A 25,034-nucleotide genomic window follows, 5' to 3' on the forward strand; every position below is an offset into this window, starting at 1 on the left:
TAAGTTTCAAACCATTCATCCATTTTTTTCATCAATTAAAACCAACTGCAATGTCCCTGCTGAAGAAAAGCAACCCCACAGCATCATAATACTACCACCGTGTTTAACAGTGGAAAAGGAGCAGTTGGAGTCTTAGTTTTTTTGCACATCTTTGCTGTGGAAAAGATTTGTAACATTTTTGGAGTGCACTGCTTAGTTGTCTGAGAATAGAATAGAATTTCCCACCTGAGCTGTGGATATCTGCGGCTCCTCCAGAGATACCATGGGCTTCTCAGCTGCTCCCCTAATTTATTGTTATACAATTTCCCCCAGCAAATCACAGCCACCTTCACAGGACAGCTGGATTTCTACTGAAATTACCGAGTAAAGGGGGGTTAACACAAATGCACACCACACTTTTCAGATTTTTATTTGCAGAAAAGAAATGATGAGGTCCACGTTGTGTGAGTTAGTCATAAAAAAAATAAAATTCCAACAATATACATTGAAGTTTGTGGTTGTAATGTGACAAAATGTAAAAAAGTTGAAGGGGCAGGAAAACGTCTTCCAGGTACTATAAACACCATTTGAATACTGAGACTAGGTAAAGTAGCCTGTGGCAAACACATGTTCACAACATAACTTAAGACACACCTTGAAAGTATCTATTTGAATGTAATTTGCAAAAAAGGCCCATTGCAAACCTCTGAGGTCACAACATCCCTGCTCTCCACTTTTATTCCTGCGATCAGACTAAAAGAGATTTCAGAGATTTTGGTAGATATTTTCTCACTACACAGCAAAGTGAAAGCTTTGAGATAGTTGCTCTACTGGCTCTTCTTGTTTCCTCACTGTGACTCTGTTACAACAGCTCACGCAACGCTTTGTTGAGTGTATACAGGGAGAAGGGAGGACAGAGAGTACAATGCCAGAGACAAGCTGACAGCTGAGATTGGATTTGAGTGAGGGGACCTTTTTAGAGGTAAGTTTGCTCTTAACTCTCTTTTTTTTTACTGCTTCCTTATTCTTTCCCCATCTTGTTGCTATCAGTTTGTCTTCAGGTTGAATGCTTTCCCTCACCCACTCACTTCCTTCTCTGACTCTTCCCGTCCCTTTTTGCAGTACAGAGGGCCAACGGGGGCTGGACATCTGTGTTTTTGATTGGCCTTCCCGATAAATCTGCCTGTTTCCTGCACATGCATACTGGGGCAGAGGGAAAACAGAGGCTCTCTCTGAAGATGTGTGAATACGGACAGAGCTGTGAAGTTGCACCTAACTTTCACTTTGGGCTTTCAAAGTGAGGAAATCAAACCAAAACCCACAGAGCAGGACTTACAGATGAGCAACAGCTGGTGACTTCTTGTTCTAACTGAAAGATGGACAAGGACGACAAGAACCCGAAGACGTATGTGTCCACCTTCCGGCTGGCCCTCAAGCCTCAGAGAGGGAAGCAGAAACAGAATGGACTGGACACCACATACAGGACAATAACAGGAAACAACAAGCTCAGATGTTCATCTGCAACAGGTAAAATCTCAGTAAACTGTAAAAAAAAATGTTCAGTTTTCAAAGCTTTTTTCTAGCAGCTTGTAAGGAGACAATTTTATTATCATCTGTGGACCAAAAGACATTCAAACTAAAACATTTATCTGTTTTGACATCTACCTATTCAATGACTGAACAAACCAAAAACAAGAATGGACAAATACTTTTGACTCTATACAAAGAAAAGCTGCAAATTTTTTATTGTTTTATACAAAAAAAATATAGTAGCTTATTTTAAATTTAGGATGCCACTTATGTTTTCAAAACTTGGGGTGCATGGGAGAAAAAAAAATTCCACTGTGTTTTAACTGTTTAGATGTTTTAAGGATTTTAATTATAACATTTTCCAAATTAAAGTCAAATCTTGAAAGATTCGGAAGGAAGACCAACAGAAATTTGCGCATAATTGTGAAGTAAAAGTGAAAGTTTTGGATATTTGTTACAAATATAATCTGAAAATGTTATTTGTATTCAGCTTCATTTCCTTTCCGGTCTTCCCTATTATCAAAAAAAAAAGTCAAATATGTGTTATTTAACTTCTAGCAGAACAAGCACCTTCAACTATGCAGGTAGCGCTACAGTGGAATGGCTTAGATCGAAGCAGTCATATATTAGAATGGCCCAGTCAAAGTCCAGACCTAAATCCAATTGAATCTTTAGTAAGAACATTGATGCTCACAGATGTTCTTCATTCAATCTGAAGAAGTTTCTAGATTGGTAAAACTGGTAGAGACATACCCCCAAAAACCTGAGGCTGTAGCTGCTGCAAAAGTTGGCTCTACAATGTTTTCACTCTTGGTGGCTAAACATAAAAGCATGCCACACATTTCAGATTTTTGTTAGCTGAAGATTTTAGTAAATGATGCATCATTTTCTTTCCACTTTGTGCTTATGGGATACTCTGCAGATGTGTTTGTTGCACCATGAAATACACTCAAGTTTGTGATTATGGTGTGATAAATGTGACCAAATTTAAAGTTTCTCAATACTTTTGAAAAGTATCTTAGACCAAATGTTGTAAATCTGCTTCATTCCTGAGTTAATTTAAGGAAGAGTGAGTATCATTCAAATTATTAAATTTTAGTTTACAATCCATAAGGGTTCTCTTGCACATTTTTTTCACATTGCATAACTTGCACATCTGTGAGCTACTTAAACTCTGCTCTGCTTATTACGATAGAACAAAATGACAGCCTGCATCTATTAAAACGCCAAGAGTTTGGGACTAAAAAGAGACGCCTGGAGTCCAGACCTATTACTCAAGAGTAAACATTTGGTCGTCTCTGTTCCTAAACATTTACAGAGTCTTCCTAGATTTGATGCAGCCTGGTGACAAAACACGTTCACAACCCGACATTTTGCAGGCCCAAATCTTTTCTGATATGCTTCCAAACATTTTTTTACAATTTTTTGTTAAAATTGTATTTGTATTTGACAAATCATTACCACTTTTAAAAAATCAGCTTAATCAGTGCCACATGTGAAAAGGAATTTGTGACTCTTCATTTCTCCAACCCACTAAACTTCCTGTCGGTGCTTTAAGCCTAAAGTAAAAGCAGGTATGTTGAGGATTTTCAGGAAAAGAAGAGAAGCAGCAAGGTCTGTTTTCAGCTAAATTCCAACATGGTTTTAGTTTAACATGCGACATCCCCCATCCGCATTCTCCACTAAATGTACACAAGCTTTAACAGACTGAAATTCTTCCTTTATCCACCAGTGACCACCCATTGCCCACCCTGTTCCATATTCCAACTTCAGTTAATCTGTACATCTGTGCTTTTCATGGAAAAGCTTGCAAACACCTTGAAAAACTCCCACACTTTAAAGACCACCACTGTAATGTCAGAGATAACTAATCCAATTGAATAGTTAGGTTAGTTTCAGATTTATAAATAACCTTTGCAACATTCCAAACATTTTGATCATTTGTTATGGAGGTGTAATATCTTTAGGGATCTACTTTGCTAGATGTAGAGATCTTAAAAAACTGACACATTAGGACTCAGATGAGCTGGTTCCTCCTGGTTGTTCAGTGAAAAACAAAACGTAAAACATGACTGAACATGCTGAAGTATCTACTTTTCTTCGAAGGTGTCAAACAAGGAACAACTCAGAGTTTGGAAGCACCAAAGTTTAAGGAATCGATCAGGGATTGCTCGGTCTGTGTCGGAGGAAGCGTTAAGTTTCAAGGTGTTATCACAGGAACTCAGCCGTTGAATGTTTCCTGGCTGCACAATGGTGAGTGATGCAATGTTTCAAAATGATACACATCCTCCAAAATTATTGGCATCCCTGAAAAATTTGTAAAAACTTTCAGTACAATTATATTTTAGTGCTCTAAGCATTAAAAACATTTGAAAAATAAAACCTTCAATTTGAGTATAAGCTGTGTATTCTACATATGTTGAGTGATAAGTGATGTTAAACTCATCAGCACCTTTAAAATTAGTTTAACTAAAGCCTTTTTTGAAATATATTCTTTAACAATTTTAAGTTGATCATTATCTTTAGCAACTTTGTATGAGTAATCCATGACTTCCTGTTTTCTTGTGGTGCAAGTATAACTTGTTAGCATGTCGCTTTATAAACTCTTTCTGAAGTGTTAAAGAAAGTACCTTGTGGCTTCTGAAAAATCTGAAAATGGATCATCATTCGGCCTGTCAGAAGGCTAATAATCCAAAACATATGGCCAAATCTGCACAGAATTGATTCACCAGACACAAAATCAACCATCCTCTGTGGTCTTTTCTGCCTCCAAAGCTAAATCTTGCAGAAAGCCTCTGAAAAAAGATAGCAAGACATTCTGGAGAGATGGTCAAAGATCTCTCTCCCTCTCTCTCTGTTTGTTTGAGAAAAACACTGAAGTGCTTTTTGCTGGTACTAGCATGTTGAACAACAATTGGAATATTTTCCTGTTGGTAAATGTGATTAAAGTAAAGATGGAATTTTTCTGCATTTTTTCAATGTTTAAATTTAACTTATTAGACATATACTTCTTTTTACTTAGGTGTTAGTGTAACTGCAGGTAGAACTTCCTTTGAAAATAGTGTTGCCAGTCTGACCCTGACTCAGTGTTCAACCGGACATGCTGGTGAGTTTACCTGCGTGGCTGAAAACAGTGGCGGGAAGACAACCAGCAGCGCTCTGTTACATATTACCGGTCAAGGTAAAAACACCAGGACCAGTAGAACCAGTATCAATCAGTACAAGCCTATTAAGGAGAATTATTTACACAAAAACCATGTCGCTGTGTTTTACAAAAGAGGCCGGAACAAAGGAAATCCCCACATCAAGCAACCATGAGCCGCACAACGATGTCTCATCGTCTTGTGAAACCACTGAAGGGGAAAGGCAACACAAAGAAAGAGATCAAGGTAGATTATTAGCTTGTTTTTATTATTTAAAATCTAATTCTTTTAAGAACATGAAAACATGTCCTTTTATTTTGTTTTATCTTCTTATATGAAATAAATCTTAATAAGCAGTACTCACACGTGGAGACAAAATCTACCCATCTGGTCAGGAGAAATCTAATTCTGGCTGATTGATTCAATGCTTTGTTTGCTCCTGCAACCAATCATGACTGCTCCTCCATGATTGGTTGGTTTCTCTTTAAATTCACCTATCATGAGTCCAACCTGTAGGTCCACCTACCTCTTTATTCCCCACAGTTATCAGAAACTGCAGACTTCAAACAAAAGCTCCCCTGAGCAAAGGTAAGTGTGACATTTATAAGTAAGCAGCTGAGTTCAGTCAGAGTTTTCATTATTTGATTCCAAATCCTGCTGAAATGTTGGGTATTTTCTAAGCTGATTTTTTTGTTGAATTCAGGTCCTCCAGTGAAGTTTCTAGACCCACCAGAAAAGGTGGAGGTTTGTGTGGGTCAGAAGGCTCGGCTACGCTGTGTGTTCAAGAGCAGCTCTCTTCCTGTGGCCTGCTGCTGGATTTACAACAGAGCCAAAGTAAAACTACTATAGTCTCAGTTAATTTGTGGTGAACCCAAATCTGCGCTTTCAGACTCTAAAATCAACCTTTTCCTTCTTCAGGTGGTGTCAGGAGGTCCTAGGGTGACCGTGAAGAACGAGAAGACCCAAAGCAGTTTGGAGGTTTCTGAGGCCGCTCCGGAAGACACGGGCTTGTACACTGTGATTGTACGAAACAGACACGGCTCCGCTCAGCACACGGTGTCGCTCAGTGTCATAGGTGGGATTGGACATCTAATGTTTTAGATGATTAAATACAAACATCTGATGAATATTTTTACTGTAGAGATGCAGAGAATTCAAAAAAAGGTTGATGGAAAAAATAAAATAGGCCCCTGTCCCCACTTTTGCTAACCAAACAGCCTGACCTGACTCCAGTGAAGGTGTGCTGTGATATCTGGTATAGATGTTGGCAGGAAATCGTTCTGTAATTGGAGAGGGGGTGCGTTTAAGGATAAGTATTGGGGGGAGATCTGGGATATTTGGTTGGCTCTAAGCCATCTGCAGAAAGTGGTTCCAGCCATCAAAAAATATGGTTTATTTGAAAAGATATCCACAATCTGCATGTGTGTCAAAGTAACATCCCTATCGATGGCAAAACCCACAGCATCATATTGCATATGATGGCTTGTTTGATACCCATGGAACCGTACCATGTACCATGGGTATCATGTGCTGCCAGGTTAGCCGTATCACTGGGAAATTCAAGTGATGTAAAAGAAAACATTTAATAAACTAGACCTCTTTCTTCTGTTGGTCAAGTTCTGGTGCTTGCCCATTGAGGCACTTCCAGACTGGTTAGCATATCCACCGTGATTGATCTCTAGCTACCAAGCCCCATGAGCAACAAACAGCAATGTACTCAGGGTTCCAACACTTTTCTACCAGAACCAGTGTCAACTTCTGCAGTTTGAGCTGGAGTAACTCATCTGTTGGATTGGACCACATGGGTGAACATTTGTGATACCAGTTCCCTACTTTTCCTCCTTTTGACCACTTCTGATGGATACTAACAAATACAGATTATGGATTTGTTTCAGTGTTTTGTTGAACTAAAGACTTATTGGATTACAGATTATACAAAAATACATTTTGCATAATAGACATGAATTTTTGGAGGTACTCTGACCCTGACAACCCACCATCCCATTATTGCTTTTGTCAGATTCACTCAAATCCTTTTTTCCACCCATTTATGCTCAACAGTTTAACTTTGAGATGTAAATGTTCATTTGCTGCCACCCCAATAATGTGATGTATATTTACTACATTTAGAAAAATCCTCTTTGCTTTTCAGACCGACCCACTCCCCCATCATCCCAGCCTGTTGCTTCCAGGATCTCGACCCAATCCTTGGTTCTGTCCTGGACGGGCCCCTGCTACGACGGAGGTACAGCTGTATTGGGTTACATCGTAGAGGCCCTTCAAGACGGTCCCAAAGAGCCTGGAAGCTGGACTGAAATAAGTAGGTGTAAGAACACCTCGAGCCACATTTGCTCAGGTTTGGCGCCTCTGGGACGGTACAAGTTCAGGGTTAGAGCCTGGAACTTTGCAGGTACCAGCGACCCGAGCCAAGAGTCTCTGTACATCAAGATGGCAACCTCAAGTGAGTGATGTGCCGGTATTGTTGATAGAAGAAGTATCTGTTCAGATTGATAACTCTTTGTTTTTGCTTAAAGAGGAAATCAAAGAGGAGCCTGGCTCCTATGTGACAGTGACTATTGACACCAAACACAAGGTCAAGGATCACTACAATGTGCACGAGAAACTCGGGGTGTAAGTATGCGTTTTCTTTCTCTTTAACATTAATTTATGTATGAAGGTAATTCATAACGCTGCTTGATCTTGTTATGGAAATTTCATTTATCAAAAAATGAGAATCCGTTTCAATAATAAGAGAAATATAAATCTTTGTCTTTAAGTTTCTTTATGCAAAAGCGTACAAAGACCCGTCTCGCTAAACACAGTCAGGAGAAGAGTCCTGAACGCAATCGCATCGTTATATAGTCAGAGCAAGGAAAAGACCCACCCAAAGTCTGATCTTAACTCTACTGCCCGATGGACCACAAGACAATCCTTACCCTCACCTCATGAACTATCCCTCACCTCCTGGAGGGGACGGTATTATGACAGGGAAGAGAGCCGATAAGAGTTTCAGGAAGAAACTTCTAATTCTTTGCCAGTTACTCATGAGTGCAGGATCAAACAAGAGAACAAACTACATTCCACACATGTCAGTCCTTTAAGACAATTGCCAGGTTAAGCGTTTTACCCAAGGTGTCTTCAGGTCTCTTGTTCTGCCACAGCTGCGGAAAAATATAAACATTATCTGGAAACTTCTTTAATGGAAAAACACATCTTGCAAAAATACAAAAACCCAGCAGTAAATAAATGGTAAAAAGTATCATCACTTCCATGAAAAATGAAATGAGGCTGAAAACGAAATTTTCTATTACAATCTCACTTTTTATTATTCTAGTGGGAAGTTTGGACAGGTGTACCGAGTGACCGACAAAGAGACTGGCAAAGAGTTCGCAGCCAAGTTCTACCGTGCCCGGACCTCCAAGGACAAGTCCGAAGCTCGCAAAGAGATTCAACTAATGAACAAGCTTCACCACCCAAAGATAGTCCAGTGTCAGGCTGCGTATGAAACTCGTCCAGAGTTGGCCATGGTCATGGAGTAGTAAGTAATCTTTATCTGGTGACTGCTTCACATTCACACCACCAGGTCCCTGAGTTGTTTTTGTCTTCCCAGCGTCGCCGGCGGGGAACTCTTTGAGCGCATCGTGGACGAAAACTTTGAGCACACAGAACTCACCAGCGCTCGCTACGTGCAGCAGATCCTGGAGGGCATGCAGTACGTGCACAAGCAGAACATCATCCACCTGGACCTCAAACCAGAGAACATCGTCTGCGTGGACACATCCGGCACGCAGATCAAGATAATTGACTTTGGTTTGGCCAGGGAACTAGGTAAATGTGAGCAACACAGTGAAGATGATCTAATAAATACATTTTTAATAGCTTTTTTTCAGATGAATGTCAGCTTTATATATCACACATAAAATATCATTTTTAACATATTAAACACTGTCAATTTATTTGTATCCTATATTTGTGCAACTTCGAAAGAGAACAGCCATGACTGCATGCCAAAGATAACATCAGGGCGTCTCAAATGCCTAGATTTCTACAACAGCAGTTATGTTGCAACAAGTCTTTTTATAGATGACAAGTAAAACAATTTCTGGAAAATGGAACAAAAGCACCTTGTTCTCTGTAGATACAATTAGAGACTCTTGTTTAAAATTCATTTTTGGATCAAATCTTAAATTTTTCTGTCAAACATCTAAAACGTAAAAATTGATGTTTAAATCATCTTTAAACATGTTTAAATCATCTATCAGAAGGGACATTCCACCAGATGAACATACTTTGATCTAAATCATCTACATATGATTAAGGTCATTGACCTGCTGGATCTTTGGCAGCATCTTGTTTTTCTTCCAGAAGTGACTCTTATTTAGCCCGATTAATTTTTTTTTCCTTCAACTCAGCTTCTCAGTCACTGCTAAAGAAAAGCATCCCTCAGCATTAAGCAGATTTTGTTTTAAAATGTGCTTTATAAACAAGCGTGTCTTAAATTCTGCCACATTTTGATCTCTTCTGACCACACCACCTTCTTGACGAAATATTTCTCATGATTTGTCATGTCGATAAATACTTCCTCCTGAGTTTAGGGAGAATGAATACTGTTGCAAAGCGGTGAATGTTAGTCGCCCCTAACATTAGGACTGGCTCTTTGTAAGTGCTAATTTTTGTTTTGGACTCGTCTCATCCTGTAGAGAAGGGTAAACCTCTGATGGTGATGCACGGCACTCCAGAGTTCGTCGCTCCCGAGGTGATCAACTACGAGCCTGTCGGATTGGAGACCGACATGTGGAGCATCGGAGTCATCTGCTTCATCTTGTAAGCTGAACTTTGGGGGTACTCATTTGAATCTGAATGCAGCACTATGTCTTCTTCAAAACATTGTGGCTCAAAGTGTCTGAATAGATGCAGATTTGGCACCATCTGTTGGTTCTCTCTTAACAGGAGCAGATACTACTGAGAGAGGACATTATCTTGTGTTATCAGTTTTAAACTACTTGCTTTCCTCTAAGTAGAAATGTTGGCCACACGAGAAAATAGCTACCCTGCAAGGCGAGCTTGTCTGAACCTGTTTTTCACTGTCTGTGATCCAGGCTCAGTGGGGAATCTCCCTTCCAGGGAAACAACGACGCTGAGACTTTCGCTCTGGTGACAGCAGCTAGCTTTGAGTTTGACCCGGAAAGTTTTGAAGACATTTCTGATGAGGCAAAGGACTTTATCAGCTCCCTGTTGAAGAAAGACCAAAGGTTGGTCTGCCTTATGTTTTCTAATGATCACATGTTCAGCTAATACGGATAACAAAACGGCTAAAAGGAGTATTTTGTGCTTGATTAAAGAATGAAGGTAAAGATCTGACAATTGCTACTGCTCAGCATCTGCCTATTTTTGATAAAAGATCTAGGCTGTCGTGCAGAGAGGCCCTTGCCCACTCCTGGATGGCTTCTTTCACCCCTCTGACCCGCAGACCCACCAAGTCTCTGAATAAAGAGAAGATGAAGCGCTTCCTTGCCAGACGCAAGTGGAAGGTAGACCCAGAATAGGACAGACGACGCATTTTCTAAAGATGTCTCCTCTGAGGAATTTTTAATTTAAGTCTACAAAAACAAACTCAAAGCCTGGCTGCGAGTAGTGTTGGTCATGAGTCACTATTTCTCCTTTCACCCTACAGAAAACTGGCCAAGCTGTTTTGGCCTTGAACCGGATGGCTAACCTCACCAGCAAGCTGGATTCTCCTGGCAGCTTCTCAGAGGGTAACGGACACAATGCCTTCTTTCGTCCCAGATCTCCTCACAAACGCCAAATGACTCACAGTTGGGGACTGTCACTTCAAGTTTACACTCCTCTGATCACCGTGGCCTTGTTTCTGTTTTGTCATCCATTCAGAGCCAGTGTGGAGCCCTGAGGCAGAGGAGGCCATCCAGTCGCTGGACAAGCAGCTGCAGACTGAGCCGCACTTCCAGCAGGCCCTGAAGGACGTCACCCTTCACAAGGGAGAGACCGCTCAGCTGACATGCCTGGTTGACGGTACTGACAGAGCACTGATGCTCTTTATAGATCCAAAATAGGTTCTCAAGGAGCAAAACGACAGAGAATGAGATACTTGGTTGCTATAGTATGAATCGTCTGTTGGACGGCATTCTTTTTAAGTGGGACTGCATGAAATGAGATTTAGGTCTCCAAACAACCAAACTATGGAAAAACTCAGGGTGGATTTGATGCTGTAAAAGTAGGAACAAAACAAAAGCTGACTTCTTTCTTTTTAAAACTGCTCAAATCTTAAGAAAAAAAGTCACAGATCCAAAACGGATTTTAAAAAAACTTGGGCAGCTAAAGCTGTAAAGTACTTAAGAGCTGTAGAGTGACACCTTGGTTTGTGTTTTAATGCTAAATGTGGATGTCAAAGTTAGCATTCAGACAGAACTGCTAATTTAATTTGGATCAGTATTTTTTTTTTTTTGAAGAGATTCTCTAAATCTCAGTTTATTTGAGATCTGAACCAGTTTTTGAAACTGGTTCAGATTCTGACAGGAGAGTGGTGTTAATGGAAAGTCAAAGCAGGACCAGAACACAAGCGGGCTTCAACCTTCCTAAAACAAAACCTCAAAAAGAAAATTCTTAGCACATCTGAATTTTATTAACACAAAACCCTATAGTTTTGTTTACCCTTAAGACTCCATTTGAACACACAATCGTGTGTTGTAATACAGATTGTCTTCTGCGTAAGTAGTTCAATTATACAGGAACTTTAAAAGTCGTCAGTGATGTATCTTATAGGGGCAAAACAGGGTTTTAATGAGCAGCAACAACTGTGACTGAAACCCAGGTATATAATGACATAAACACTTTTAAGAGGAAATAAAAATGGGTTGTTTTCAATTTCAGTATGAAATCAATTAAGAAACTAATAAATATTTGCCCTGATGCATAAAATAGAGAAACAAAGTTTCTTTTTCAATTGTTTTTTTTTTTTTTTCTCCCCCAAATCACAGGTTACCCACAACCTGAGGTGAAGTGGCTTCACAACGAGGAGCCGGTGAGCGACTCGAGCAGAGTGAGGATGCAGCAGGATGATGACGGCCTCTGCTCTTTGGTTGTGGCTGATCTGGTGCTCTCCGACTGCGGGACTTACATGTGCAGAGCCCAAAACAAGCTCGGGGAGGCAATGTGCTCCGCAAAGCTGAAGGTCGAACTGTGAGAGACTGCGCGTTAGTAGATCTTTGTTTAGGCTGCTACATGGACACTTGTTTTATTTTTAGAAGACACAAATGTGTTGCATGACAGCGGTGCCATTCTGTTAAAAGGAAAGTAAGATTTTTACACTCACTGCTAGAGTTTCACACTTGGTGTTCCTCAGCTATGGTTGAAATTCATCTTTTTTCTTAAGCACAATGTAAGACCTGACCTGAATTTTATAAATGGCATTACAGATGCATTTGTATATTACAATATTGTTTACATAAAAGTTTTATAAAAGCACCAAAATAAAGACTCTTAAACAACACAACCTGGTTCATTAAATGTGTACAACACAAAAATGTAAAGTTCTGTAACAAGTTTGCTCAAATGAATGAGAAAATGTTACCTAATAGAAAATTTATTTTAGTGTTATGTTGTATGATGCAGTAAAATAACATACAGTAAAAGCAAAATTGAGATTCAACACCAAGAATGCCCAAATTACAAGATTTTTATACTTTTTTTTTATAAACCTCAATTTATTAAACATTGACTTGTTAAAATATAAACAATTTTTCTGTCACTTCAGACCAAACAGATGTGCTGATCAACAGATTGGATCTCGGAGAATCTGCCCCAAACTTTTTTTTAATCAAATTCTCCTTTCTGGAAACTAATTACAAAGTTCAGAGACTTTAAGTAATGCCTATTTATGAAATAAGGATTTATTTACAAATTAGCATCCACATATTTCTGAACTATAATACCTTAGTAATTTATAGTATTAACATGAGATACAGCCAAGAACACATGTTGAAATATGTAATGTTCACTGATCATTTAAAGACAACTCACTGGTTATTCATTTAAAATCAAAATTATCTTCGCTTCCAAGTTGACCTTCTCACATTCATCCTTAAATTGCATCTTGGACATAAAATGACACTTTTAAAAACCTCTGCAGAGGCCCAGGCACTGAGTTCTTGAATAAAGTGAGGGAGCCTGCTTGGTTAGCTAGAGATGCATGATGACTGTCCTCACGTTTTGTTTAAGGCAGTGTTTCCTCCAGTGGATTGGTCACTGGCGCACAAACACACACACACTTCCTTCTGCGTTTTCTCTCCACAAGTCAAAGCTGATGTAATCCAGAGATATTTTTTTTATCATCCCTCTGTCTTCAGGATTCTCTTCTGAAGGAGATTCCAAGCTTTTAGTACCTTTTATTTAAAAAAGAAAGAAAGAAAGAAAAGTCCATTTAAATGATCTGCAACTGCTTCATGAAATTACTGACGTGATGATGAGTGTCTGACCTGTTTCCGGGTGACCTCTGACTCCCACAGAGTGCTCAGCACTACGTTAGCTTGCTTGACTTGTTTGCTGCTTGGCCACTGACTCTGCAGCCTGCGCAGGGCATCTTCTTTGCTGACCCCGTCCCGTTCGATTATTCTTGTCACAGCCTGGAAAGAATCGCAAAAAAACCCAAAAAAAACAAACAAAAGCGTCAGTTGTTTCATAGCAAAGATAAGTTTAGAAACTCTGGTGCACTCTAGTGACATTGTGTAAAAAACACACAAAAAAAGGTCACCAAGGTTACCACATATTAAACCTTAATGCATGAAATGTACAAACAAAATGTTTAATGGCGTTTGGTTCTTGAAAAACACACCCTTGAAAAAGTATTTATGCCTCTTGAAATTTTTCACATTTTGTCACATGACAACCACAGACTTCAATGTATTTCATAGTAAAATACAAAGTTTCAACTTCTTCTACAAATCTATAAATCTCTGAAGACAAACTTTTAGCTAAAGCTTTGTTCATCCAGATTCTAAATGTTTGCCAATTTATCTTTTCAAATGGGCTCAATCTCAGTCCGTTGGATGTAGAGCTTCTGATCAGAAATCCTAAGTTTTGTCACAGATTCTGAGTTGTACAATTTTGAGAAGAACTGTACGTGAAACTGTATTTCAACTATTAAAGTCTGTATAAGTGCTGCTTCTATTTGTGTCAATGAGGATGCTGGTAAGAAATCATTACCTCCTCCTCAGGAATGATGATGACCCAAACCTCGTGGACCAAGTCTGTCCAGCCGGCCTCCAGAAGAACAGCTGCATCCACCACACAAACCTCCCTACCTAAAAACCAACAAAGAAGAAATAATTTTAGCAACAAGATCATACTGTGGCTGAAAATGTGATAGTGTGTACAACATGCAATTAAAGTTTGCTGTTGGAATCAAACATTTACATTAACTCTATACATTAACTTCAGCATTTTTTTTGTTCCAGCTTCTCACATTTTTGTTACAAAGTTTCTGTCAAACCGATTCTAGCAGAAGATCACAGCAAAAGCATGAACCTAAGAATGATTCGGTTTTTAATATAAGGATTCAAGAAAGCAAAAATACAAAAACCAGTTTCACTCAGACAGAAACACTTGAAAGAACTGTGAGCAGCTTAAATAATTAAACACAACACCTTCTTTCCTGGCTTGGTTTATTGCTTGCTTGACCAGAATTGCAATCTCAGGCCACACAATGTCTGTCAGACATTTTAACCGTGCCTAAAAACAAACATCACCCTTAAGTCGGTTATAAAAGAACAATTGCACTTTGCAGACAATTGCGATGCGACGCATCCGGTGTCGAAATACCTGGTTCCCGAATACTTTTGATGCTAAAGCTCGCCGGTTGATGGTTTTATCCTCATTCAGAATTTCTGCAAGAAATGAAACAGAGAAAAGGATTAAATCAACTCTGAAAGCAACATTTCTACCAAGTTGAAAATTCTTTACTTCTAAAAACTCAAATAATTAAGTAAGTAATATCAAAACAAAAATGGAAAGTTTATTAATCATTTGCAAATCTCCTGACATACAGCTGAACTGCAGAGGGGAATGCTTATCAAATATATACATAGATTTAAGCATAGATATCTAAATATCCCAGTCAAATTTCACACCGAAATTAAGAACCTGTAGCAAAAGAGAGACAGATGAGAGCACTCCAACTCTGGAGGAGCTGCAGAGATCCACAGCTCAGGTGGAAGTAGAGAAAGTCATTGTTAAAAGGTCATGCGGGACATGCATCAAACATGTAGAAGGTACTGTAATCAGGCTGGACCACCACTGAAATTTCTGGACTATATGCAAATAAACATGAAACATGGTGGTGGCAGCATCATGCTGTGGGAATTCTTGTCAGAAATTATTAGGAAAACTAAAAACAAGGGTAGGACAATACATACATTTTTTTGTCTTTAAAAATTTAATTTGAGTCAGATCTGGACTTTTTTCACATCAATGCACTTCTTAGGTTTCCATAATTCAAAGGGATGTTAAGCCACCCAAAGCCTACCAACTTATTCGACAAGCGTGTTTCAAATAAGTTTCTAATTCTAATTATTTAGAATTTAGGTCAAGTCACAAAAGAGAAATAAAATCCAGTTTGTGAAAATATTTTCTGCCATTTGTAATTTCTTTCTAAGAAAAGACAAAAAAATAATAATCAGAAATCAATCATTTGGTATGAGAAAAAAAAAATCAGATTTCATTATAAGCCATATCACCTAGTCAGACTAAATAAATTTAAAAAACACAGAAGGACAACGATACAAAACAATCAACCAGAGCCACTACAAAATACTAATTTGTGTTGTTTGCAATGGGATTGAATGTGAACAATGTACAAAGGGTATGAACATTTTTGCAAATCCCTGTGTTTTTTGTTCCAGTTCAGAATTATTCACTTGTCACATTATATCACTTAAAAATACACTGATGTGTGTAGTTGCAACGTGACAAAATGTGAAAACATTCAACATTCAACAGTACCACTTTTTAAGGTACTGCAACTACCATGTGTATCAGGAAATACTTTTAAAGGAAATTAGCATCATCACTACAAAATTTATGTTTAATAAGCACCATTACTGATACCTGCCAGCTCTAACAAGCCCTGGAAAGTAAAGCTAGTCTCTACCTAATCCAAAAACTTGGAGCACTTTCTGATAGCACTGTGCACCGGGCTGGTACACCTCATGACCCAGCTTATCGCACTCGATCTGAACCGCGCCAAGAACCTCCAGCTGTTTGGCCACGGAGCTCTTTCCACTGCCGCTGCCTCCCGTCAGACCAATCACATACGGAGTAGGAGGGAGGTGGGGCGAACCCTGACACAAAGGAAGCAAAAACAAAAAAAAACATGAGACGACAAGAACATTTCAATGAGGCTTTGTTCTTGCTTCAGGAGAAGCAAGAACAAAACAAGTCAGGGCTCCTGAAGTCGAGTCCGACAGGCTCCCCGCCCTCACAGAGGAAACCGTCTGGATGACCAGCAGCGAACAAAGAGATTAGATCACTCCAGGTTTCTGACCTTCATCCTGAAAGCTGTTGTGTTTCCTCAAACTTTATGCTGGCTACAATAAAACCAAGCTTAAAAGATTAACTGTCTGAGTTTTCAGCAAAGGATTTAAAACTCAGCTGCTCTTTCTGATATGCCTGCTGTAATTTTTTGTTTTGCAGAAAACACAAAAAAACAGTTTTTTTTTACTCTTTCAGACCAGAAAGAAATTTGCTGACTGGGTTTATTGTGAGAAAGAAGTAAAGAAAAGGAGCTTATTTAATGAAATAATTCTTATGATATAAAATCTGTCACAGTGGGGTTTAAGGTAAGACAGACGGTTTAGGTTTTATCACAATATTTCAATGTAATGACGATAAAAGAGTTTTTACAACTTTTGAAGTCTTTTTATGTGTAGGATGTCACTTCGTGTCACTGCAGTCACAATAATAACAGGTTTTATTTATAAGGCCCTTCATATTTTGAGATCTCAATGGTCTAAAAACAAAAAACGCCAATTGCAATGGTTAAAAATAATAAAATAAATGAATAAATAAAAGAGATTTACAGAATATCCAAGAAGTGAACCAAATTTTTTTCTAAGACGAAATGTCTTAAGAAAATGTTTAAAACAGCTAATGGATTGAATTATGGTGCAGTTCACCACCAAGCTGCACATAGTCACTGCATTTAACTGCACTTTCAAGTTTATTGATACTTATGGATGTTTTCACATCATCAAATAAAATGTATTGGTGTTAGAAACAATAAACAGGTAAAGAAGTCAGTTATTTTTGTTTACTTTGTTTTTAGAATTTCTTAATCTGAGTTGCTAATTATAAACAAACATGATAAAGATTTTAGAAAGTCAACTTTAAATCTGATTATATATTATTTGTTTGACTAGGATTTGTAAGTTCAAAATAAATTGAACTTACTTTAGGTGGGACAAGGAGGTTGCCAAGTAGACGAGAGCGTAGACTGGACGAGCTGATCTTCTCCTCCTCAATTTCGTTGCGGTGAGCGTCCTTAAGCAGCTGGATCTCATGAAGGACAAGAAGTGGAAGGTCCTAGTTAAAGTAAAAATTTTAAAAAAAGAAATATTACAACCTGCCTCCAGGTGATCTCCAAGTTCAGGCTGTTTGTCAGACGAATGCAGAATCTATGATTAAATCTGTACAAGTGGCCTGCACTGATGTTACCACGACAACGTGTCTGATTTCAGGTTCCCAGCATCTGTTCAGCCTAAAATATTACAATAAACATCGTACAAAATACTTTCAAAAGTACATCAGGCAACACTGAACTCAGAGAAATGGAACGTCGTACGTTCTCAGCGCGTTTCGTGTTGACAGCCTCGCCGCCCTTTCTCGTTTCCTCGCTGACCACGATGCACTTCAGCTGAGGGTCCACGATGGACACGCCGAAGGGGTCTTCAAGTGGGACGATCTCAACCTGCAGGGACGGTTTGGTGTCCTGCAGAAACTCCTGGAGTCTCTGCACTCGCACCGAGTACGGCTCAATCAGCTCCTTCAGAACTTTTTCTGAAACCAGAGAGAAGCAGAAGTCAGCCAGACGTTCCTCATATGTTGCGCCTTGCAGAAGTATCCGTTCTCCTGGAAATGTCCCTTATTTTGCCGTGTTACAGTCACAGATTTCAAGGTACTTTATTGGGATTTTGTGTGATAGAAAAACACATGTAGAAACTGAAACCTTTTGGCCTGATAGTTTCTGCTCAGTCAAGACTGGATGGAAATAATCTATGAACATCAAATTTCAGTCTGGATTTTGACTAGGCCAGTCTAACATAAACATGCTTTGACCGGAACCATCCCTGTTGAAAGAATAATCTCCACCTTTTCCACTCTGACCAGTTTTAGTGTCCAAATTGTAAAAAAAAAAAACATTCCCACAGCATGACGCTTCTGCCACCATATTTTACAACTGGGATGGTATATTTATTACCAGTTAGGCCATTCTTGGCTGATTTGTTGTTCCATAATCATACAATTTAAGAGGTTGAATTTATCCTCTTTAAGATGTACAAAGATTATTGATTTATAACCTAACCCTGATTTAATCTTCTCCACAACTTCCTCCCTGACCGGTCTGCTGTGTTCTTTAATCTACATGATGCTGCTTCTTCTGAAAAGTTCTCTTATTTATCTGACGATTAATCAGATTTAAAAATCTGACACACTGTGCAGATTTTTCACTTAACCACATAAGCTAATTTTACACAATATTAGAAATACATTTAAAGATGCAAATAAATAAATAATTCAATTCCTTTTTGAACAAGAATAGAAAGACTTTATTTTCTAATATTTTATTTCTTTAGAGTACACTTAATCTTTTCTAGGAAAGATATATCTGCAGCTAAATAAAATACTAACATCAACATGTGAAAAGCTCAGCCCTTTCTTCTTGACTTGATCTGTTGTTTTTTTATTAACTGATCAATACTTGGATATCAAAAGTTGCTCAATTGAACACTTTTGGTGAAGCCAAAACTATGCCACTTGAAGCATTCTGGGTAAAATATATCACAAACAAAGGCTGTTTTTAAATCTTAAAATCAAAATGTTTTGCACAGTTTTTGCTCAATTACTGCTTTGAATGTTTTTTTCTTTTAGTAAATTGCCTTTTTTGAGACTGCATAACAATTAACAGATTACTGAATTAGTTGACTATTTTCTCAATAATCAATTAATCACAATTAATCTGATTAATATTTCAGCCCTAATCATGAAAGCAACTTTCATAGCGGATCAGATTTTCATACCGGTGCATCCCTAATAAAAACCGTTAAAAACCAAGTATAATTTATCTTTTGTTTCTCACTTTTTAAAGTCCTTTGAGTTGCTCTATCAAATAAATTCCCCCAAAAAACAAAACATTCATGAATATTTTTGCAAGGCGCTGCATCATTTTACCATCAGAGCTTTTCATGAATAAATGTTGTTAAATTCTTAAAAGGACCACTCACTTTTAAGCATTGCTTGGTCGCACACACCAATGACAAACCTCCTGTTGGCCAGGAGACATGAGATGCTGAGCAGCGTCTTGTGGGCTCCATGCAGGCGGTCGAACGTTCCTCCTACCACTACATCACTGTAGGTTTCTATGGGTTCGGCCTTTTGTTCTTCGCCACTTTCTGGCGCTTCCTCGTTCTCCTGCAGCTTTACTAGTTGCGGATGAAGCAGCACCGATGAGATACCGGGTCTACAGACATAACAGTGACCGGTGTACTTCTCCAGACACTGCTGGACCTGATGGGACTGATGCGGGTCCTGCAGCGCAAAGTCCGTCAGCACCACATCCGGGGAGTGAAACAGAGGCTGCGGTGTGGGGAAGGGGCAGTTTGGAGTCGCGGCCCCGCCGCTGGCAGCCGGCTGAGCGCGAATATTAGTGAGCAAAACCCGAACATCCAGGTGGCCGCATACATCCGCTGCGTTGTTGTAGAGCCGAGTGATGAGCGTGGACAGGTCGACTACGGGTGGAATGAAAACGGGTCGAGGTTGGGCCCCACTGGTCAGGTTTAGCCCGGGATGGAGATGGACGTACAGCGTGCGGTCTACGAGCTGAGCGGCCGAGCTGAGCACTGGAGCGATGCGTAACGGGAGAGTCTGGAGAGGAGACGTCAGCACCAGGATGCCTGTGCTGAACATGGACATGGTTGTGTCTGATATCACAGGGATTCCCAGGAGTCTCAGAGGAGAGTCACAGTGGGCTCACTGAGGAAGACAAAAGCGGGGTAAATTATAGGTTAAGCACTGTGCTTTAGGTCGGTGGCGTACAAACGTTTTACCCTGGGGGCCACAACGGGCAAATTTAAACTCCTGGTGGGCCACAAAATTCATTAAATTAAATATGTAAAAATTTGTTTGTGATTGTTTTTTCTGCTCAACAACTTTTTTTTTTTTTCCAAAATCTGTTTACATTTACAGATTCAAAACACGAAAAGGGCTTCCAACGGTTGCCAAAATGTTTACCATTCTTGACTTGTGGTCAGGGGCCAAACAAAATCCTTTCAAGAGCCACAAAGGGCCCCGGGTCCACACTTTAAGACACCATAGCTTTAGTTTGTATTATTTAAATAAGGCAAAAGCTAATATTGTTACATGACAATACAGTTGAAACCAACAGCTTATCTACACTGAATAAAGAGACACAAGTATCTTTTTCTTACTGTCTGAAGTTAAATCAGATCAAACTCACAAAAATTATTTCTATTTACTAAATTCCACATTAATTACACTACAAAAAACAAAAAATCTTACCGAGTAATTTTTGTCTAGTTTCTAGTGCAAATATCTTAGTACACAGATAAAACTATTGTACAAATATCTGTTCAACAAGATATTGGAACTTGTTTTAAGTTAATAATTTCTAAAAATTGCAGAAAAAGTACTACTGTAGTTCCACTAGAAGATTAATTCAAGACATTTTTCCCAATTTACGAGTGAAATAATCTGCCAGTGGAACTAGTGCTTTTAATATGACTTTAAGGAATTATTGACTTAAAACAAGTTCCTATATCTTGTTGAAAAGTTACTTATGAGTTAGTTTTGTCTTATTTGAAGTGTACTAAGATATTTGCACTAGACACTAGACCACAATTACTTGGTAATATTTTGTGTTTTAGGAGTGTAGAAGAACAGTATGTCAGAGATTTATTTATTAATGTCTTTAAAAACTGAAGATTACGGGCGTGCCGTGGTGGTGTAGGGGATAGCGCGACCCACATTTGGAGGCCTTGAGTCCTCGACACGGCCGTCGCGGGTTCGACTCCAGGACCCGACGACATTTGCCGCACATCTTCCCCCCTCTCCTTCCCCATTTCCTGTCAGCCTACTATCATATAAGGGACACTAGAGCCCACAAAACGACCCCCTGAAGGGGTAAAAAAAAAAAACAACTGAAGATTACATACAGAGTGATTACCAATTATTTAAACGGTGAATTAAAGCCCAAAAATATATTTGGAAGAGAATTGTGGAGCTGCTCAAGTCTGGTTCATCCTTGGGAATAATATCCAGATGCTTGAAGGTGCCGCGTTCATCTGTTTTCAGATTACTTTTCACCAAATCTCTATGGCTGCAGCGCATTCGTAATGATGCTCTCCAATAATGTTGTCAGAGGTAAAGAAGGTTCAGCTCCTCCAGGTAAGGAGTGTTTCACTTCAGGACAAATTGCAAGCACTGATTGCTCAGTAGTTGCTGACAAATCGACAGGATTGATTGACTGATGGGTGGTGTCGTGTCATTTAACATGAAAAGCCAGATTACAGTTTGCAAATGCACACAGGGACAAAGACCTTCATTTCTGGAGACAGAAACTAAAGGAGGATTTATTTCACCCCTGCAATTGGTTACATTTAAACACAGTGGTAGATCAAATTTTAACTTGGTTGCAATGTCCAAACATCAAGCTTGGATGCACTTTAGGAGTGAACAGAGTGGTGCACTTTACACTCTTAAGTTGTCATTCTGGCAACAGATCAAAATCACAAATTCGTTCAATAATTGCTAATTAACATCGATACTTTCAATCGATACACAAACCTGTGCGGCGATAAATGCACTCACCTTTTTCAGTGTGAATTTAATGTAATCTGTTAACAGCTGTGGTACTGAGGTCTCAATTTTAAACTAAATAATAAAATAGTCCCTTATATTAGTCCAACTCACAACTAGCTAGCCACAATTAGAGCAACAATCATACTTAGTAAACAACTGCACAAAGAAAACTGAACGTAAAGCAATAGCAGCAAGTTAAATGTGTTCTTTATCCATCATTCATAATTTACAGTGTTTATTTTTGCTCCATACACATGTTAAGGCCCAGAAACACAGCTTTAACTGTCGTTTGTAACTGACAGCTAACTGCACACACATGCAACTTAGCAGCTACTTACCCGGTGAAAAAAGCTAACGAGACGTGAAGAACGGATTAATCGTCACATGCACAGCCGTACACATATTTACTGTGCTGACTGTTCATCGGACAACCTTCATTTAAACACACTTTAAGCCAGTTCACACTCCTCTCCTGTTCCTTACAGCTAGGAGGCACCTTCTGGTTGAACTTACGGGGTCCGCATCATTTCCACGCAGCCGGAACACCGAGTAGGTGGAGTCTGCAAATTGTTCCTCATAGAGTATTTGTTTTGTCAAACATTAGTGTCGGCGTTCAAGTTAAATATTTCTTATAGATTGCCACTATTCGGTGAAAACATTTCCCCGTATTCAGTAGATAAACTCCTCACAAGCCGCCTCTGATCGAGTCTAGCCAGCTTCCTCACCGGAGATAAGAAAAGGAGCAAGTCCCTGAGTTGATTTGTTAAAAGTCACGTGACGTTTCAAGAGCACGGGTCTCATTCTGTAACAGTCAGCCGGCTGATGGGGCGGGTATATGATGACGAGGCGGACTGGGAGGAATTTAAGTCTTAAATTTAGATTAAAAACGGAAATGGTTATTACAAAGTAACCCGCGGACATCATTAAAATCTAAACGCTATCCCTTTACATCCTCTCTGTATTCTCTATTGACTTATTTATACTTAATACTGTGCTTGCTCAATGACTGTAAGCTTACTGGCAGATACACAAATTACATCTATTTACAACATTCTGTTCTATTTAAGATTTTCTTTTTGTTCCTACAAGTCGACAAACCTCCTTAGGTGTAGTTGAGGTGGAGTTCAGATGTTTCTTTCAAGGCTGGGTGCGCCTGGCAGATGTTGTGGGTGTACTGATGGACTCGCCGGATTAAGAATGATGCGCCGGATTAAGAATGATGCGCACCCACAGAATATTTCAGAAAATTACTGAAAAGCCCCCGGGAATTGTGGGATATGTAGTAAATTTTAAATTTCTTCCAACAAACTATGAATTTATTGGTTTTAAATTACTGGATATGCAACATTAATCATTAAAATATTTGTATTATGTGCTATTTTTTGTGTCACATAATTTTATAGTTATTTTTTTTTGTAGAGCTATTAGAGAGTAAATGTTAAAAAGGTTTTCAGCTTACATGTAATCCTGATCTTATCTTCACACATAACATTTTAATTTTGCTTGCTCTACAGTTAGTTAATACAGGAGGTTTTAATTTTTATTTTTCAATTTTTGAAGAACCAAAGGGCGACAGAATGTATTATGGTGGGACTAATTTAACACAAATTTATTCATTAAAAACATTAAGAAAATTGTTCATGCGTTAATATTTCCTTCGGGGTAAATTTAGAAAAGTTTGGGACGAGTTTCACAACCGTCATGATTGAAATTTCTGGGTGATTTATTTTCTTTAGCCCAAGGCTCTTGGGAAAGCATTAAGCAGGGGCATTTATGACAATTACAAATACAAACTGCCAAATAAAACCGACTATTGTGCAAGTTTTTTCTTTTAATTGGAAATTTAATAATTTCAGGCAATACATTTTTTTTTCTTTACAAATATAAAATGTAACACACTGTTATCTTGCAGAAGCAGCTTCATTTGGGATGCCAGGGGGGTTAGAGAGGCAGAGATACTGCATATGGCAATAAAAAAAACACACACACAGAAAGAGAGAAAAGAATTGAAGATTCAAGTAAAAATAAACTCCTGGCAATTTTTGGAAATTAAGACACATGTTGGCTTTTTCACTCTGGTGAGAGGAATGCAGATCCTCATAAAAGATGATTTGATCTGTAAAATCTTGATCAAACCAGACTCAGAGCAGTGGAGGATGTGCTGAAAGAGAACAATTTACTGCAACAAGCAAATAAACTAAATTAACGTCCCTCATTATTATCAGTCAGTGTGAGTCCGATTGTTCCAGTGATCCAGGTCCTGCTGTGTCTTATCAAACTATATATTATAGACACAAAAATCTTCAAACCAGTTGCTCAAGTAACTTTTATATTCTAACGCTTTTTTTTTTCTTATATCAAAGTTTCAACTGACTTTACATGGCAGGCTTTTGGTGCTAAAAACAATGTCAGTGCATGACTACATCGTACACACACAGAAGCAAATCATTTAAAGCAGAGTTGCATGGATTAGATACTTTTTATCTCAAAGGTTTTTAACATTTCTATGCTTTGCATACAATTTTACTGGTTATCATATTGCATTATTGGAGAGTAAATGCTTTGTTCTGTAGGAACTCAACATACAGTAAACTCAAAATACATGTTTCTTTGCCTGCTTACAAAGTGATGCACAATTAAAATAAAAAACATTGCTAGGCAGAATTAACATCAATTATTGTCTTTATAATTAGAAGAAACGCTTTCTAAATTCACTGCAGCACAAATTCGCAGCTGTAAACTCAGTTTTTGGGATGAATGGCACTTTATTTAAAAATCTTTTTGTAACGCTATATAAATCCTGAGATTTATATAGATTTATATATATATATTGTAACGCTCATATATACAGTATATAGCATTACAAAAATATTTTTGAATAAAGTGCCATTAATCCCAAAAACTGAGTATATATTACACTACTTCTAATTTCTATTAGAAGTAGTATTTCTACTATTTCTAAGTGAAATCAAAATGAATAATAGCGTTAACAACAAATTATTACATTTTATATGTGCTAAACATCCGAGCTGTTTCTAATATGATCTGAAGATCTGTGCTTTTCTGTTCCTTAAACTATGATGCCATCTAGTGGACGAGTCTGGTAACAGCAGCTGCCTTACTGTCGGGATTCAGGAAGAGACATCCGAGTTATAAACCACTTGTTGCACCGGTTGAAAAAGCGTTCAAATCACGCCCAATTAAAAGTATCGATTGCTGTACCAGCTACAAAATGGTGCGCACTCATTAGTGTTAAATAGCCGAAGGAATGACTCATGA

General features: G+C 38.6%; 2 protein-coding genes across 4 annotated transcripts; one reads left to right on the forward strand and one right to left on the reverse strand.

Moving 5' to 3' along the window:
• Positions 1–826: 826 nt before the first annotated feature.
• LOC116727200 (myosin light chain kinase, smooth muscle-like) lies at positions 827–12,159 on the forward strand. 2 transcript variants are annotated; one of them, XM_032574456.1, is made up of 18 exons: positions 827–961; positions 1,102–1,506; positions 3,616–3,762; positions 4,532–4,690; positions 4,788–4,898; positions 5,196–5,240; positions 5,356–5,486; positions 5,571–5,727; positions 6,805–7,113; positions 7,187–7,283; positions 7,987–8,190; positions 8,263–8,480; positions 9,353–9,476; positions 9,752–9,904; positions 10,054–10,183; positions 10,327–10,408; positions 10,542–10,682; positions 11,648–12,159. In XM_032574456.1, the coding sequence occupies exons 2-18, from the start codon at positions 1,356–1,358 to the stop codon at positions 11,851–11,853; spliced, it is 2,565 nt and encodes an 854-aa protein (XP_032430347.1). In that variant the 5' UTR covers positions 827–961; positions 1,102–1,355; the 3' UTR covers positions 11,854–12,159. The 2 variants fall into 2 exon arrangements, with proteins under 2 accessions (XP_032430347.1, XP_032430348.1); XM_032574457.1 differs by having other exon boundaries at positions 829–961; positions 1,107–1,506.
• Positions 12,160–12,996: 837 nt separating this feature from the next.
• Positions 12,997–22,425, reverse strand: coasy (CoA synthase). 2 transcript variants are annotated; one of them, XM_032574460.1, is made up of 10 exons: positions 22,269–22,425; positions 19,163–19,910; positions 17,503–17,717; positions 17,112–17,243; positions 15,814–16,003; positions 14,487–14,551; positions 14,312–14,396; positions 13,872–13,969; positions 13,145–13,291; positions 12,997–13,051 (listed from the first exon to the last, which is right to left on the reverse strand). In XM_032574460.1, the coding sequence occupies exons 2-10, from the start codon at positions 19,848–19,850 to the stop codon at positions 12,998–13,000; spliced, it is 1,674 nt and encodes a 557-aa protein (XP_032430351.1). In that variant the 5' UTR covers positions 19,851–19,910; positions 22,269–22,425; the 3' UTR covers position 12,997. The 2 variants fall into 2 exon arrangements, with proteins under 2 accessions (XP_032430351.1, XP_032430350.1); XM_032574459.1 differs by lacking the exon at positions 22,269–22,425 and adding an exon at positions 22,094–22,262.
• Between the last annotated feature and the right edge of the window lie 2,609 nt (positions 22,426–25,034).

This window comes from Xiphophorus hellerii, chromosome 10, assembly GCF_003331165.1.
Source record: "Xiphophorus hellerii strain 12219 chromosome 10, Xiphophorus_hellerii-4.1, whole genome shotgun sequence".
NCBI lineage: Eukaryota > Metazoa > Chordata > Actinopteri > Cyprinodontiformes > Poeciliidae > Xiphophorus > Xiphophorus hellerii.

Bases quoted from the DNA above. Each gene is read 5' to 3' on its own strand.
- coasy (XM_032574460.1), bottom strand. From the start codon at position 19,850: ATGTCCATGTTCAGCACAGGCATCCTGGTGCTGACGTCTCCTCTCCAG. The intron at 17,244-17,502 runs GTACGACGTTCC...TACTTTAACTAG, and splicing joins ACACGAAACGCGCTGAGAAC to GACCTTCCACTTCTTGTCCT. The intron at 13,292-13,871 runs GTAATGATTTCT...GATTCTTTCCAG, and splicing joins TCATCATTCCTGAGGAGGAG to GCTGTGACAAGAATAATCGA.
- LOC116727200 (XM_032574456.1), top strand. From the start codon at position 1,356: ATGGACAAGGACGACAAGAACCCGAAGACGTATGTGTCCACCTTCCGG. The intron at 3,763-4,531 runs GTGAGTGATGCA...CTTTTTACTTAG, and splicing joins TGTTTCCTGGCTGCACAATG to GTGTTAGTGTAACTGCAGGT. The intron at 7,284-7,986 runs GTAAGTATGCGT...TTATTATTCTAG, and splicing joins GTGCACGAGAAACTCGGGGT to TGGGAAGTTTGGACAGGTGT.